At 35.7% G+C, this 16,980-nt stretch overlaps 1 protein-coding gene across 2 annotated transcripts in view; it reads right to left on the bottom strand.

Moving 5' to 3' along the window:
- Window positions 1–1,555: 1,555 nt before the first annotated feature.
- The window catches only part of LOC120306787 (inosine-uridine preferring nucleoside hydrolase-like), a 38,272-nt gene continuing 22,847 nt past the window's right edge, over window positions 1,556–16,980 (bottom strand). The window contains exons 4-5 of one of the 2 annotated variants that reach the window (XM_039340649.1): window positions 11,067–11,203; window positions 1,556–3,322 (exon numbers count right to left, since the gene is read on the bottom strand). In XM_039340649.1, the coding sequence (XP_039196583.1) occupies window positions 3,002–3,322; window positions 11,067–11,203 (458 nt within the window). In that variant the 3' untranslated portion in view covers window positions 1,556–3,001. The remainder of the gene's footprint in view (window positions 3,323–11,066; window positions 11,204–16,980) is intronic. The other variant, XM_039340648.1, reaches the window with a different exon arrangement.

Below are 16,980 nucleotides of genomic sequence, written 5' to 3'. Positions count from 1 at the left end.
AAGTTTCCGCACCTAAAAAATTTAATTAAATTACTGTATCTTCCATTTCTGTCAACCTTCCCTTTCATAGTGTCTTCCCATAATTATGTTCCTTCCTTTTCTTTGACATCTGAATTTCTTTTTCTGGCCATTATTCCAGTCCCTAAATTCTGTTGCTATTTTTTTTTCTATCTTTTTTCTTATGCAGTCCTCCAGATCTTGCTCTTACTTCAATCCTATCAATCCAGTTATAGCAAAAGCAATCACATTGGTTACTTTATTGGCTAAATAATTTAAAACTGTAAGCATTTCCTTTCTTTTCTGTTAAATAATAGAGGAAGAGGGGAAAAAGCTATTGTGATGTAATATTCCAAACAAACTTGCAAATAAATTTTTAAACACAAATTGAGAATAGCAGCACAGTTAAAAGATATGAAATGTATATTTCCCTCTTCTCTTATTTTCCTCTAATGAAAGTCATACATGATGGATAAACAGATACTATCCTGTTCATTTGGCTATACAAATTATAAAACAATTGACAGATCTATGCCTAAAAAGGCTCTTTTTTTTCCATTCAGTTGTACAGGTAGCCCTCAACTTAGGACCACAACTGAGCCCAACATTTCTATTGCTAAGTGAATATTGCCCCATTTATAACCTTTCTTGCCACAGTTGTTAAGTGAATCACTGCAGTTTTTAAGTTAGTGACATGGTTGTTAAGTGAATCTGGCTTCCCCACTGACTTTGCTTGTCAGAAGGTTGCAAAAGAGGATCACATGACTCCCAGGACACTGCAACCATCCCAAATAGGAGTCAGTTGCCAAGTGTCTGAATTTTGATCACGTGACCATGGGGATGTTGCAATGGTTGTAAGTGTGATAAATGGTCATAAGTCACTTTTTCCGGTGCCGTTGTAAGTTTGAACAGCCACTGAACGAACTATTGTAAGTTGAGGACTCCCTGTATATAATTCTCAAAGACTGCTTGGACAAATCCCTGAAATTTTCTTGGTGAGGTTTTCAAAAGTGGTTTGTGATTGTCTGCTTTCTAGGGATGAGAGAAAATCACTAGATGGCTTCATGCTTAAGGTGGAACAAGAACTCAGTCTCCCAGTTTCTAGCCTGATGCCTTACACCAAACTGCTTTCTTTGGTTAATCTACAAAATGGTAAAAGGAAGATATGCAGGTACATGAAGAATATTTTAATTATGTATTATTTACTTGACATTAGTTAACAGAAAGTTGATTTTTTTTCCCCCAAATAATGTTCTGTGACTGCGGAGAAAACAGATTTACCCATGAAAAATAGAAAGCTGTTGAAAAGAAAAAGACAAGCAAGAAATGCAAATGGCTGCAAACATCTCTGCTGCAAAATAGGGAGGGCTGAAGATTTGCTCTTATTATTTGCCTGAATAAACAGAGTCCCATATCTTTCTTACATTTTTAAATTCAGAGTCATTTTCCTTTTAGAAAAATGTGATTCTTAAATTTTTCCTACAAGAGTAGATATGGTGAATAGGTGATTGTTCTGAGAATTTCAGTCAGGTACAAGGAATCAAGAACGACACAATGATTCACTCAGAGTAGTTTATTGTTGCTCACCTTTAGACAGGAATCTTGCCAGACTAAAACATAATCTGCATAACTATTAGATATCCCTATGAACAGTTACTCTGGACCTCTTCCTGAATATCAAGAGTTCCAGGGTGATTTGCCTTAGTTTCTTGGGAAAAACCTCCTCCCCTCTGCAACTAGGCACCACATTGCACCACAGTTTTTGGGTGGGATTGGAAAGGATTTCAGTAAGTGATAGATTTGGCATATTCTGCTAAATAAGCACAAATTGTATTGTGTAGTGAAAGCTCAATTATTTCAAATAAAGGAGTTTTTTGAGCCACTCAGATCTTTCACATTTTCCATTGGCATACCTTGATTATCTTGAAAATTGTGCCTTAGATCATAGCAACATTCAACTTGGCGTAATGATAGTTCTACAAATAATTACAGCAAGTCTTGTTGAGTGTTTTCTACGGCTAGTAATAATATCACCAAAAAGTGCATAAGAAAAGTATTTGCTAACTGAAAATACATGCTATTGTACAGTAATGTTGCCATTGTTTTATTAGCAGATATTAGTTTTAAAGTAGGATATGCTTCTCATACCAATGGCATTTATTGAAAATTTCAATTGGAAGCAGAAGACAGCTATAACACAAGCAGTTATATGCCAAGTGGTATACTAAAAATGGCATAGATATGGAATCATACTGATCTACCCAAGTTTTAGTAGAAGGGACAATCTGCTTTAGAATGTCAGTCCTCTCATTTGCTAATCTCACCACAGGAAGATATCTGTGGCAACATCACCATGGATATGCAGCATCATTTTCTGCACTATCCTTGTTTCTAACTTGTACCAAATGAAATAATTTGAACGTATCAAAGTATTCTCCGCTATTTATCATGTGCTCTTTTATTTTAAGACAGCTTTTATAAATTGTAAATTGTAACTGAATGCTTTATCCACCCAAGCAAACTGAATACCATATTTCCATTAAAATTGACTGTGTATTATTTTTAGATTTTTAAGAAAAAATATAATATTGATCAAATGGTGCCTGTATCAACATCTTGTAGTGCTTCAGACGAGGGGGAAGATAGACATCATGCTGGAGACATTATTTTATTTTTAAATTTATAGTGTTTGCTCAAAGGACCCCTTTCCTGAATACTTTCTAGGGATGCATAATTCTTATCGTCCTGAAGAGTTCATGACTATAGAGAACTCAGTGAACAGGATTCAGTTGATTGTAGTGCAAAGGAAGAGAAAAAGAAGTTCAAAGTGTATTTTTCATGCTGGCAAAAATGTTAAAAGATTATTTTATACTTCAGAACAATTAGAAAAGAATTCAATTAGAACCTTTTGCATGGGAGGCTATTATAGTGTTTCAGGCAAACCTTGGTTTGCCCAGCAGCAATAACAACATAAATATTTGGAATAGAACCTCATAAGCCCCTTTTATTTCAAAGCATCCATCATAAGCCCCTGGAATTTTTCTAAATCACAGTTTTTCATTACAAATGCTTTGTGTTCCTTTTTCAGATGATCAGACCAATCCATTACCATCATTCCTCTGGTTAGACAGCCACTAAGCTCAACACTTACGCCAATTACTGTGATTTCTGTGACAAAGTTTTCATCAATGGCAGCAGCCATGGCATAAGAGTCGCAAGAAACAAAGCCTAAATGAGGCTTTGCGATTTTTAAAGAATGAGCAAATATTTTCTTCATGAACCTGGCTTTCTCAGTATCCTGATTTACCCATTCATGGTAGAATTCCTAGGAAGGAAAGAACAATGTTGAACATTAAAAACCAGCCAAAGAGGGAATTATCTAATAAAAGGGGGGGGGAGATCAATGGGCAATCACCCTGGAGGAGTCACATCTACCTTGCTAGAAGCCAAAAGAAGCAGACCCAATAATGTTATGTCACTGGAATGAGTAGGCTTGGATTTTCTGCCCGCATTTTGTTTTGGGGACTTTGAGGCAGGCCTAAGGCAACCACGTTGCCCTGCAAGCCTCCCAAACAGGAAAAATAAGTTTACTACTATAGAGAGCATAAATCCAATAAAAGATGAACTGCTAACTTATTAATAAAATGTTCTGCCTTAGGAGATGTTTTATTTAAAAAAAGGTACAAATGCAATACAAAACTTTTGCAAAATTTTTATAGCAATGTTTCTATAGTGTATGGATGTATGTACCTATGCATTTAAAAACATTTCATGGGAGACTTCTGGTTTTGCATAGTAGTGCAGCAGCCGAGGGATCGCAGGGCTCTGCTCCCTACAACTGATTTCTGCCTGCCAGGGGATCCTAAATGGGCCTGAAGTTGCTCTATAGAGGAAACACAGAAGGGGAGAAGTCCCATCGAGTGCGGAGAGACGGTGGTCGATCCGATTGGTTTGGGAAAAGCCTCCAGAAACTGGCAGGAAAAGAGGGTAGCTCAACTTCCGAGTCTAGCTCAAGCTACAAGCAACCGAAGTCCAAAAGTACTCCTTCAAGCTGACTGTAAACAATGTGTTTGGAATTTTGGGTAAGAACAGTGATTTTCTCTCTTCTATTTAGAAATTGATTTCCTGTAAAAAAGAAAAAAGAAAAACCCCAAGAAGCAAAAAGCCTCTGAAAATGAGGAGGGGGACTTTTGCCCCACCCTCCCGCAGACGGAAGTGGTGAATTAAACCTTTCAGGGGAATAGAAATATATTGAAATAAAAAAAATAAGATTAATTTGGATAAGTTTGAAATCGGTGGAATCTGTTAAGATTTTCCTTTTATATCATCAAAACAGAAGTAAATAAGTGTTTATTACCAAAAGAATTGGTTCTGACATCTAGTGGTGATAAAAATATTACTAAAGATTTTACTTTTTTATCGGAGGAGCTTAAACGTCGTCAAATGCAGTTCAGATGGGAAATTCCAGCTGGGATAGTGGTGAACTACCTAGGAAGGCGTTACAGATTAAATACAGTGTTAAAGGCAAAAGATTTTTATTCTACCGTTCTGAAGGCTGTTTCGTCCGTATCCCCTCAAGCTAGCAAAACTGGAGACGAACAAGTAATTGGAGGTGCTATTGCCAGTGATTTGCAAGCGGAGCCTGCTCTATAGGTTTCAGAGATTAAAGAACAAAGGATGACTCGGGCTGCGCATAGACGCAGGGGAAAAAAACAGAAGCAAAAGGCCAGTGAAAAAATAGAAGAACTATTGTTACAGAGCCTGTGGGAGGAGCAAGACCAAAGAGATCTTCTACAGCTGATCTACAAGTTATGCTTCAAAGGCTTAAAGCAGCTTCTGATGTCAAAGTTTCTGACATGGAATGTTAATGGCTTGAATTCACCACAGAAAAGGAACAAAGTATTTCATTATTTGAAACATTATAACAATGACGTTATATGTTTACAAGAAACTCATATAACTTTGAAAGACTCCAAATACTTGATAAATTCTCGTTTAGGTTTGCATTTTATATCTCCTGCCCCAGGGAAAAAAAGGGGGAGTTGTAATTTATCTTAAAAAAACTTATCGGCCAAACTAAGTGACTCTGTTTCTCAAGGAAGATATGTTATTATTGAGTTGGTATCGCAAGGCAAGAAATTCCTTATTGTTGGATTATATGCTCCAAATCAACAACAGAAACAATTTTATAAGTTTTTGCATGGTAAAATAAATCAGTTGGATTATAAATCGGTGATTTTGATGGGTGATTGGAATGGAGTTTTGGATACAAGGAAGGATAAGAAGGGTTCTTTTAAAATTCTTAATCAAACTAGATTGCCAAAAGCTTTTTTTGATATGAAAGATGATTTGGAACTTACTGATATTTGGCGAGAGAGGAATTTAAATGAAAAAGATTTTACTTTTTATTCTGACAGACACCAATCATTCTCCAGGATTGATTTTTTCTTGATTACTACTGATTTTCTTTCTAGGGTTAAAAAAGTCAAGATTTTTCCTAGGACTTTATCTGATCATAGTCCAGTTTGGTTGGAGTTATTTATGGAAGATGGGAATAGAAGATCTTGGAGGCTGAATGAAAATTTATTTACACGCGAGGAACTGGTGCAGAAATGCAAAGAACATTTGAAGGAGTTTTTTGTTTTAAATATAAATAAGGGCACCTCAATGTCTATGGTGTGGGACGCTAGTAAAGCTTACATGAGGGGGGTCTTGATTCATATGAATAATGCTTTTAGGTCAAAATGGACTCAAAAACGTAAAGAAATTGAAGAAGAGATTAAATCTAAAGAAAAGGGTCTTGTTTTAAATCCAATGGATAATAAGTTAAAGGTTTCTATAAATTTGCTTAAGGAGCAATTTAATATGTTAATGGCAGATCAGGTTGCAACTAATTTGCATTATATGAAACATAATACTTTTTGTAATGCCAATAAGCCAGGGAGGTGGTTGGCTTATCAATTACGTAAAAAACAGAAGGCTAGAATTATAGAGAAAGTAAAATATAAAGGTAGTGAAGTTTATCAACAAGATTTGATTAAAAAGTGTTTTTAGATTTTTATACAAAATTATATGCTAGTAATAATATACAGGCTTTAGATGTAGAGAAGTATTTACAATCAGTACATTTTCCTAAACTTTCTATTGAACAACAAAACGTGATGAATTGTTTAATTACTTCAGAGGAAATTGGTTTTGCTATTAAACAGTTAAAGATTGGAAAGGCTCCTGGCACAGATGGATTAACGGCTAAGTACTATAAAATGTTAGGTTAAGAAATGATAGAGCCATTAAAAGAACTTTTTAATGGTATATTGTTGGGAGCTTCGATTCCTCCTTCTTGGCGGAGGGCTTTTATATCATTAATTCCTAAGGAGGATCAGGATCTTACTGAACCTAAAAATTATAGACCTATATCTCTTTTAAATGTAGATTATAAGATTTTTTCTAAAATTTTGGCAAATAGATTAATGCAGGTTGTGAAGGATTTAATTCATAGTGATCAATCAGGATTTATAACAGGAAGGTACATGAAGTATAATACAAGACAAATTATTAATTTAATTGAGTATTTGGATAAGAATAATCAGATTCCTGCAGCTTTTATATTTTTGGATGCTGAGAAAGCTTTTGATCAATTAGACTGGAAATTTTTATTTTTATTAATTGAAAAAATGAATTTTGGAGATAAGTTTTTACACGCTCTCAAGGCTATATATCATCAGCAGTCTGCTCAAATTATTATTAATGGGGGATTGACAGAGACTTTTAATATTGAAAAGGGTACAAGACAAGGTTGTCCATTATCTCCTTTGTTATTTGTGTTGACAATGGAGATTTTGTTAATTCAAATTCGAGACTCTACATTACTTAAGGGAATAAAAATAAATAATAATGATTATAGATTGAGAGCTTTTGCAGATGATTTGGTTTTAATTTTACAACAACCGATTCAATCGGTTAGTTATCTATTGGAACTTATAACTCAATATGGAAAAGTTTCTGGTTTTAAAGTTAATAACAATAAGACTAAGATATTATCTAAGAATATGACTGAGAAGGATAATGAAACTTTAGTTAGACTTACAGGTTTTCAGATAGTGAAGAAGGTTAAATATTTGGGAGTGTTTATAACTGCTTCTAATGGAAAATTATATAAGAATAATTATGGAGTATTATGGACAAAAGTACAAAAGGATTTAAACGATTGGGAAAAATTGCAATTGTCGTTGTTGGGGAGAATATCAGCTGTTAAAATGAATGTTCTACCAAAGTTTCTCTTTTTGTTTCAAATGATACCTATTTTAAAAAAAGATGCTAATTTGGATGAGTGGCAGAAGGGAATCAATAAATTTATATGGTCTGGGAAGAAACCAAGGGTGAAGTTTAAGATTTTGCAAGATGCTTGTGAAAGAGGAGGGCTTAAAGCACCTAATTTGAAATTATATTATGATGCAGCCGCATTAACTTTGATAAGTGATTGGCTTAATTTAACAAATAAAAATATTCTTTCTCTCGAAGGGTGGGATTTATTATATGGTTGGCATGCATACTTAATTTTTACTAAGAAAGTTGATCGGGCTTTTAAATCGCATATTTTAAGAAGTGCCCTACTTCGAGTTTGGAAGAAATATTATTATAGGTTAAATTATAAAATACCTATTTGGGGGATTCCTGGACATGCAATAGAGGGGATATCGAAGGGGATGAATTTTGGAAAAAAATTCATATAAAGAATTACTTATATGGTCAGGTAATGACTGGCAATTAAAGTCTTTGGAGGTATTAAGACAAGAGAACATTTTACAGTCATGGTTTCAATATTTACAAATAGTGGAAAGGTGGACTTTAGACAAGAAAGTGGAGATAACATTAGGAGATGAAAATCTGATAATACAGATTAAAGATCAGAACAAGGCTCATATAAAAAGAATTTATAATATCTTAATAGAATTGGATTCGGAAACGGAATTGGTTAAAGATTGTATGGTGAAATGGGCTCAGAATATTCAGGAATCAATCCCATTGGATTTATGGGAGACAATTTGGATTAGAAATGTTAAATTTACACAGGCTCAAAATTTAAGTGAAAATTTTTATAAAATGTTTTATAGGTGGCATTTGGATCCTAAAAAGTTATCTTGTATGTATCCTAATTTACAGCCCAAATGTTGGAGATGTGGTAGTTCTGATGCAACTTATTTTCATATTTGGTGGACTTGTAAAAATATTAAGGCCTTTTGGATTATGATTTGATGGAACATTCAAAATATTTTTAAAAGAAAGATAAAGTTTACTCCTCAACTATTTTTATTAGGGATTTTTGAGGATTTTGATGTTAAAGAAATTATTTTATTGTTGAATTTAATTACAGCGGCAAGGTTATTGATAGGTCAATATTGGAAGAAAGATTCGTTGCCTACATTAGAAGAATGGACATTTAAGGTTTCCAATTTGGCAGAAATGGCTAAAATTTGTGCTTATTTAAAGGATCATACCCAAGAAAGATATATTATGGTATGGAGAAGATGGATAGATTATATTCAGATTAAACATGGAACTGAAAAGTTCCATTTATTTTATGATTAAAAAATAAGTATTATTAATAATAAGGTTTAAAGGGAGTTAAGGGTTAAGTATGATATTAATTGTTGTACATTGTTAAACTTTTTTAGATTATGATTAATATATTTGTTAACTTAATTAGATTATGTTTAATATGTTTGATATACCCTGTATTTGGTTCCGGGAAGTGGTGGTGGTGGGGGAGGGTAGGGGGGTGGGATATTGGGTTTATTATGTAATTATTAATAAAACTTTTTAATTAAAAAAAAATTACTACAGAGATTGGCAAGGCCCAGGAAAAGATAAATTTGATCTTGGTGACCTTCAATGTCTTAATAACAAAGAACAATTGTGACAAAAAAAAAGGAAACATCTTGGGCTTTCTATAAAGTGAGAATTATAAACTTAAAAAAAAAGAATTGACCTTTCTGGATTACAAATATTAACTCAACTGTAACTCTAAAGCCATCTGCAGAGAAAGGGAAACCTGATTTTTGGCTATAATGGAAAAACAGAGATCTGCAGAAAGAATATATCAAGAAAAAACAAATACTTTCCAGAAGGAGATCTATGCTATGTTGTAACTAATCCAAATAATAATAATCTCAAAGCACGAGGAAATTAAACATAACCTTGAAAATATAAATGAACACATCTCCAATTTAACTTTACAACATAAAAACTCCCAGAAAATTAAAATAGAGAGTGAGCAGAGAAAATAGACAGCTGATTATGAGACAGAGGAGAGACATTTTAAGATGGAATTTAACAATACTAAGAAATATGACTTAATCCAGATCGAAAATTTTTTTACAGGGAACTCTGGACATGGAAAAGACAAACTACACTTTAAGATTACAAAATAAGTTTGAGGACAAGAAAAAAGATTTGGTAAAATGGATTTTGCCAGGAGAATTATGAGATCTTAAGAGACAAAAAATAATAAATAAAATCAAGAAAGACAAAAAGGAAAAGATTTTCAATGAATATGAAGGGGGCGAAACCTTCCTATAAAAACATCTTACCTATTTTGCCTTTTGTACCTAAAACAATATTTATAAGCTTATGGGAAGACTGACTCATCAAAGCATATTGAACAGAAAAGATGTTGGGAAAAAAAAAAAAGGCTAAAGTGAGAATCAAGAAATTAGATGCAGTATCCAAGCCTGTATTACAACATTCCAATAGAAGCCAAAATGGTATAGTCTTTAGGATTTAGGACTGAATTGGGAAGATCTGACTTAAATTCCAGAAGCTAATTGGAAGACTTTAGAACAGTCACTGTCTCTCAGACTATGATATCTCACAAGGCTGCCATGACAGAGAAAATATGTACATTGCCTTAAATTTTTGGACAGCAGAGAGGAATTTGTGATAAAGAAACACCTAAAAGCCCTAGTAAAACCTTGGGGAGGAAAAAAAAGAAACAAAGCCCTATTATTCCAAATTAGAGAAGAAGATTATAATATGCACTGATATCAAAGATTCTTAATTTCAATGCAGTGGATAAATCAATGTAGCATGTGTTCTTAAATAGCCAGTGAAGGTGCTAAGTGTGGAAAGGAACACAATTTTGGGATTGTTGCCTGTTTGGGAATCCTTTAAATGTGCATCTCTGCAAGTTTTTCAAAAATGAATTTAGAATGAGTGGGGATGCTTTACAACAGGAAATTTCTTTTTCTGATAAATGGTATACAATAACAAATGTTTTCAATCATTTTTATAATTTTAATTATATTTTTATGGAAGCCAACTAGAGTTGGTGAAATTAAACAAAATAGATATAAGTATTATTGATAGCTAAAAACAAGGTTCCCCAGCCTCCGGTCCATTGCATGCCAGAAACCAAGGCCCTTTGGGTCCATGGTAAAACCCTCTTTTCACAGAACCTGTCCCTAGTACCTAAAAGGTTCGGGAGCACTGCTATAAAGCATCAACTAGTTTCATATTCCTAATAAAAAATCTTAATATTCTCTACACTTTTCACTGCACTTTAAAAGCCTGCAGAACAGCTGATCACAATAAAATAATTCAGTGGTTGAATGTAAGGCTATGATGAATGTTGAAGTTATTAGCCTAGAAGTCTTCAATATGTTTCTTTGACGCACTTAAAAGAACAAGTATTCCTTGACTTATGGCTATTCATTCAACGGTCATATGAAAAAAAATTGGTATTTGGCAATCTCCCTGCCCTTGAGACCAACTGTCTGTTTTCTTCATCCCATCCTATTTTGAGCCTGCTTTCCCATCCCACTGGGTCTCACACTTTCCTCTCCATTCCCCAGCATTGATTGGTCACTTATCTTTTTTGGTAGATCTTTGGGAATCAGCTGCTCCTCTGCTTGACCTTCCTAACAGCAGAGGCTGCATGCCATTCCAGAAGCAAGTAGAATGAGTCTATGCAACCTAGTTTAATTAACCTACCTATCTACACAGAATGAAACCAGATTGAATTCAGTGAAACTAATTCCCAGCACAGACAAAAGAGCAGAGAATTATCTTACCCAGGGCAGTGAGCAGGCACAGGTGAACTCCCAGGCTGCAATATACATTGGACAGGTGTACTCATTTAAGACAATGTAAGCAGCTTCAGGATCAGTTGCAAAATTGAATTCTCCACACACTTTAACATTTCCTCTAGCTAAAGGAAACAAAGACAAAGTTTTTTTAGAACTATTTCATTATTGCAGTAGATGCATTGGAATGAATCTATGTATAATCTCATATGTAAACATCATGCTCATATAAAAACATATTTTATTGACAATGTAAAATTTTATGGCTACCATAGCTGAGTTGTAAAAAACCAGACAGCCACTGATAATTGAAATTTTATCACTTATATAAATTTCCTTGCACATAAATTGTAATTTATTCATATAACTATGCATGAATGTTCCCTACATTCACTAACATACCTATAATATAGCTATAAATATGAAAGTGGATACATGTAGCTTTGTTTGAACTATGTGAAAAAAGCTTTTTGCAAACATTTTAAAATGGTGAGATGGATTTCCTTTTAATAATAATAATAATAACAATAACGACAACGACAACAACAACAACAACAACAACAACAATAATAATAATAATAATAATAATAATAATAATAATAATAATGTTGGAAGGGTCTAGTCCAACCCCCTGCTCAGGCAGGAAACCCTATACCATTTCAGACAAATGGCTGTCCAGCCTCTTCTTAAAAACTTCCAATATTGGAACATTCACAGCTTCTGGAGGAAGGTTAATCATCATCATCATCATCATCATCCCCCAGTGAGGCACTACCTTGATGTGGTTGTGGGGCTTGTGTACTCTGAGGAAGATGAGAGCTATGCCAGAGGTTCAACCATACTGGACAGGGCTCATCAGAGGAGTCAGACAAAGACTGTCTCTCCCATAAAAAATATGGTGAGACGTAAATTTCAGAATGCCATACCGGCTCGGATGTCGCGCGGGTTAACAAGGTCTGCGCTAGATATTGGAGTTCCTGGATATCTGGTGAAAAATGGGTTACAGGACTCAGGACTGTTGGCGAGCAACCAGGGCCAGCAGCTGCAGAACTACTGGAAGAAAAGGTGTCTACCCGTCGCAGATACACAGTGATTGAAAAGATCAAGTCCAACAAGAAGAGGATATCCAAAACGAATGCACCAGTTCTGGAAAGAACAACATCCAGAATCAGAAATAACAGAACAGAGACTAGCAGATCAACGCCGATTTATAATACGAAATAAAGTATTCACAGAAACAGAATTGGACGAACTGCAAAGGTTTACTCAGGGCAAAGAAATCAAAGCCTTACCAGAAGTAATTCAGAATGTAGAGGCAAACCAGGGGGAGTTGGCAGTGAAGGAATCCAGCAGAGATATACAACTGTTCTCATTTGGAAACCAGGCACCTCTTCCTCAGGAAGAACAAAACCCTCTAACTAAAGAAATAAAAGAATTGAAACAAAGAATAACTGAGCATCTAGAACAGCACAAAAACAACAGAATAAGGCTGCTTGCATTGAAGCTTGTTCCAAAGAAACAGCTAGCACAAGCATTAAAAGATGCAAATACTGCAATATCAAGTATAAGCACCGCAAGAAACAAACCAATTAATGTACAGCACAGCTGCAGTTATAATGAATCAGTCAGTACCTGACAAGGAAGAAACAGTGCAGTTCTGGAAGCAGATATGGGATAACCCAAAGAAATACAACAAGGATGCGGCTTGGTTAAAAGAGGTGGATGCAAATAAAACAGAAGTTGAAATGAAAGAACTAGTAATAACAACAAAAATGGTAGAAAAAAGAGCAAGGAAAATCAAAAATTGGTCAGCACCAGGTGAAGATGAACTGCATGGGTTTTGGTTGAAACATCTAACTGTTATACACCCACTCATTGCCAAGCAGTTCAACAATATACTACAAGGTGGAGAAATTGAAAAGTGGCTAACAACTGGGAAAACCTACCTAATAATGAAAAATCCAGCAAAAGGGGCAACACCAGGTAACTACAGGCCAATTACCTGCTTACCAACAACTTTCAAATTACTAACTGGTGTAGTAGCTGATGCAGTGCAACAGCATCTAGTTGAAAACAATCTCTTTCCACCTGAGCAGAAAGGAAACCGCCCCAATAGCAGAGGAACAAAAGATCAACTCCTAATAGACAAAATGATCTTGGAAAACTGCAAGAGAAGGAAGACCAACCTGAATGTGGCATGGATTGACTACAAAAAGGCATTTGACTCTCTGCCACATGATTGGATAATAAAGTGCCTAGAAATAACAGGAGTCAGTAGAAACATCAGAAAATTTGTGCAAAGATCGATGGCACAATGGAAGACACAGTTGCAGATCAATGGTGAGAGCTGGGAGAGGTTAATATCAAGAGAGGAATATTTCAAGGAGATTCATTATCACCATTACTATTTGTTATTGCATTGTTTCCTCTGTCAACAATACTGAATAACTCAGGACATGGCTATCAAACATCAAAAACATCTGCCAGACTATCCCACCTCCTTTACATGGATGATCTGAAGCTGTATGGAAAAACATCATCTGAAATAGAATCGCTGCTCAACACTGTCCGTATATATAGCCAAGATATTGTAATGGAGTTTGGCTTGGACAAATGTGCCACACTTACTATCAAACAAGGAAAAATAGTGAAAACTGAAGGAATCAAGATGCCCCACGAAAATAACATTAAGAGTCTGGATGAGGAAGAGTACTACAAATACTTGGGTATCCTTCAAGCTGACAACATCAAGCACACTGAAGTCAAGAAAAGATTAGAAGTGAATACATCAAGAGAGTGAAGAAGATCTTAAAGTCCAAACTCAATGGAGGAAATACCATAAAGGCAATCAACACCTGGGCAATCCCAGTCATTAGGTACACAGCTGGAATAGTGGACTGGACTCAAGCAGAACTAAAAGCAATGGATAGGCAGACCAGAAAAATAATGACAATGAATCATGCCCTTCATCCACGCAGTGACATTGATAGACTTTATCTACCAAGGCAAATAGGTGGGCGTGGAATGCTACAAGTACATCAGATGGTTGAAGAAGAAAAAATGGCTTTGGAAGAATATCTGAAGAACAATGATGAAGATGCACTGAAATTAGTATATCAGGAAGGCTTACTAACTACTGGAGAGACCAAACTGGCCTACAAGAAAGACCAAATGAAGAACAGAATAGAGGCATGGGAAGACAAAGCACTACATGGCCAATACATGAAAAAAATAGCTGGGAAAGCAGATAATAACAAGACCTGGCAATGGCTAAGAGCAGGAAAATTGAAGAAAGAGACCGAGGGACTAATTCTGGCTGCACAAGACCAAGCCTTAGGGACAAATGCATACAAAGTCAAAATTGAGAAGACAGCAACAGACAGTAAGTGCCGCCTATGCAAAGAAGCTGAAGAAACAGTGGACCACTTGGTAAGCTGTTGCAAGAAGATTGCACAAACTGATTACAAGCAGCGGCATGACAAAGTAGCAACAATGGTGCATTGGAAGATCTGCAAAAAATATCATTTGCCTGTAAGCAAAAACTGGTGGATCATAAAATAGAGAAAGTCATAGAAAATGATAAAATTAAACTGCTCTGGGACTTCAGAATTCAAACAGACAAGCACCTGCAACATAACACCCCAGACTTAACAATTGTCGATAAGAAAGACAAAAAAGTCTGGATAGAGGACGTGGCAGTGCCTGGAGACAGCAGAATAGACGAGAAAGAACTGGAGAAGATAACAAAATACAAAGACCTACAAATAGAAATAGAAAGACTGTGGCAAAGCAAGCAAGGGTAGTACCAATAGTAATAGGCTCCTTGGGTGCAATCCCAAAACAACTGGATCACCACTTGAACACCATTGGCATTGACAAATTTGCTATTAGTCAATTGCAAAAGGCGGCCTTACTAGGAACTGCTTCCATCCTGCGACGATATCTGTAATACCATCAAACCTCCACATCTGCCTATCCCAGGTCCTGGGTAAGGACTCGATAGGTAGACAAAATGCCAAATCCAGTCTGAACATCTGGCTGACTGTGCGATGATCCATATATAATAATAATACAGTTGGAAGGGACCTTGGAGGTCATCGAGTCCAACCCCATGCTCAGGCAGGAAACCCTACACCATTTCAGACAAATGGCTGTCCAGTCTCTTCTTAAAAACTTCCAGTGTTGGAGCATTCACCGCTTCTGGAGGCAGGTTGTTCCATTGGTTAATTGTTCTAACTGTCAGAAAATTTCTCCTTAGTTCTAAGTTGCTTCTCTCTTTGGTTAGTTTCCATCTATTGCTTCTTGTCCTGCCTTCATCTGCTTTGGAGAATAGCTTGACTCCCTCTTCTTTGTGGCAGCCCCTGAGATATTGGAACACTGCTATCATTTCACCCCTCATCCTTCTCTTCATTAGACTAGACATTCCCAATTCCAGCAAACGTTCCTTATATGTTTTAGCCTCCAGTCTCCTAATCATCTTTGTTGCTCTTCTCTGTACTCTTTCTAGAGCAGTGGTTCTCAACCTTTTTAATGCCGCGACCCCCAACCGGTCGTAAGTTGAGGACTACTCAACCGGTCGTAAGTCGAGGACTACTCAACTGGTGCAGCACCGTTTGCAGAATGGGACTTTTGGCGGGCTCAGCAGGGCAGAGACAGCCTGGACAATCCCTATTGGCTTTTGAAAGCCAATAGAATTAGACTCTGTTCAAGAGAGTCTATTCTATTGGCTTTCAAAAGCCAATAGAATAAAAGGGAGTAGCACAGCTAAGGAAAAGGGGGAAAAAATGGCAGACTGCGTTGTTTGGCGACCCCCGTGAAATGGTCGTTCGACCCCAAATGGGGTCCCGACCCACAGATTGAGAACCACTGTTCTAGAGTCTCAACATCTTTTTTACATTGTGGTGACCAAAACTGGATGCAGTATTCCAAGTGTGGCCTTACCAAGGCATTGTAAAGTGGTATTATATTCATTTTTTTTAATTTTTTATTTTTTAAACCAACAAAACAAAACATAACACACATACACACACACAGTGTATACTCCTCCCTTTTTTTAACAGCGATTTCGTAACAGTAATCTATTATTTACATTTTCCCCCCTTATTCTTCTTTAGAATATTTGTCCTTGTTGCCCCGTTGTTTCTTATTTGCATTTTTCTTCTTTCATACTATATTTCATACTAAGAATAATACATATTATTATTACTATACATTATTATACACACATTTTCCACGTGACTTTTCCACATTTATTCTCCTCTATTATTTCTAGTCTCCAACCAGTCATACCACTTGTTCCATATTAGATAGTACTCTGTGTCTTCCTTTTCTTTTATCTCTTTTGTTAATTTGTCCATCTCAGCACAGTCCAGGATTTTTCTTATCACTTCTTGCTCTGATGGTATATTCTCATTTTTCCAGAACTGTGCATATGCTATTCTTGCTGCCGTTGTTATATGTAGAACTGAGTATTAAATGATTAGATGGGTAAAATTTTTGGGATATAATATAGAATTGGAGAAATGGGAAAAAATATGGGAAATAAACATAAAATTGACTATGTCAGCGGCATTCAAGGAAAACCAGTTGAAGATGTTTTACAGATGGCATCTTCCACTAGAAAAGCTTGCCAAGATGTTCCAGAACAATTCGCCAACATGTTGGAAATGTAAAAAAGTACATGGAACATATTATCATTTATGGTGGACATGCCCAGTTGCGAAAAAATACTGGACTAAAATAAGAAGATGGATCGAAGAAATAATAGACCAACCCATAGACTGGAAACCAGAGATCTTTTTGCTGGGTATTTTAAACAAATATAGTAAAGAAATACAGTACTTAATTCTACATGTAAAGTGGTATTAACACTTCATGTGATCTTGATTCTATCCCTCTGTTA

This window comes from Crotalus tigris, unplaced genomic scaffold, assembly GCF_016545835.1.
Source record: "Crotalus tigris isolate CLP2741 ecotype Arizona unplaced genomic scaffold, ASM1654583v1 scf7180000017753.6788120, whole genome shotgun sequence".
In the NCBI taxonomy this organism is placed as follows: domain Eukaryota; kingdom Metazoa; phylum Chordata; class Lepidosauria; order Squamata; family Viperidae; genus Crotalus; species Crotalus tigris.
The sequence above is the reverse complement of the archived record's forward strand: the minus strand, read 5'-3'. Positions and strand labels throughout refer to the sequence as shown.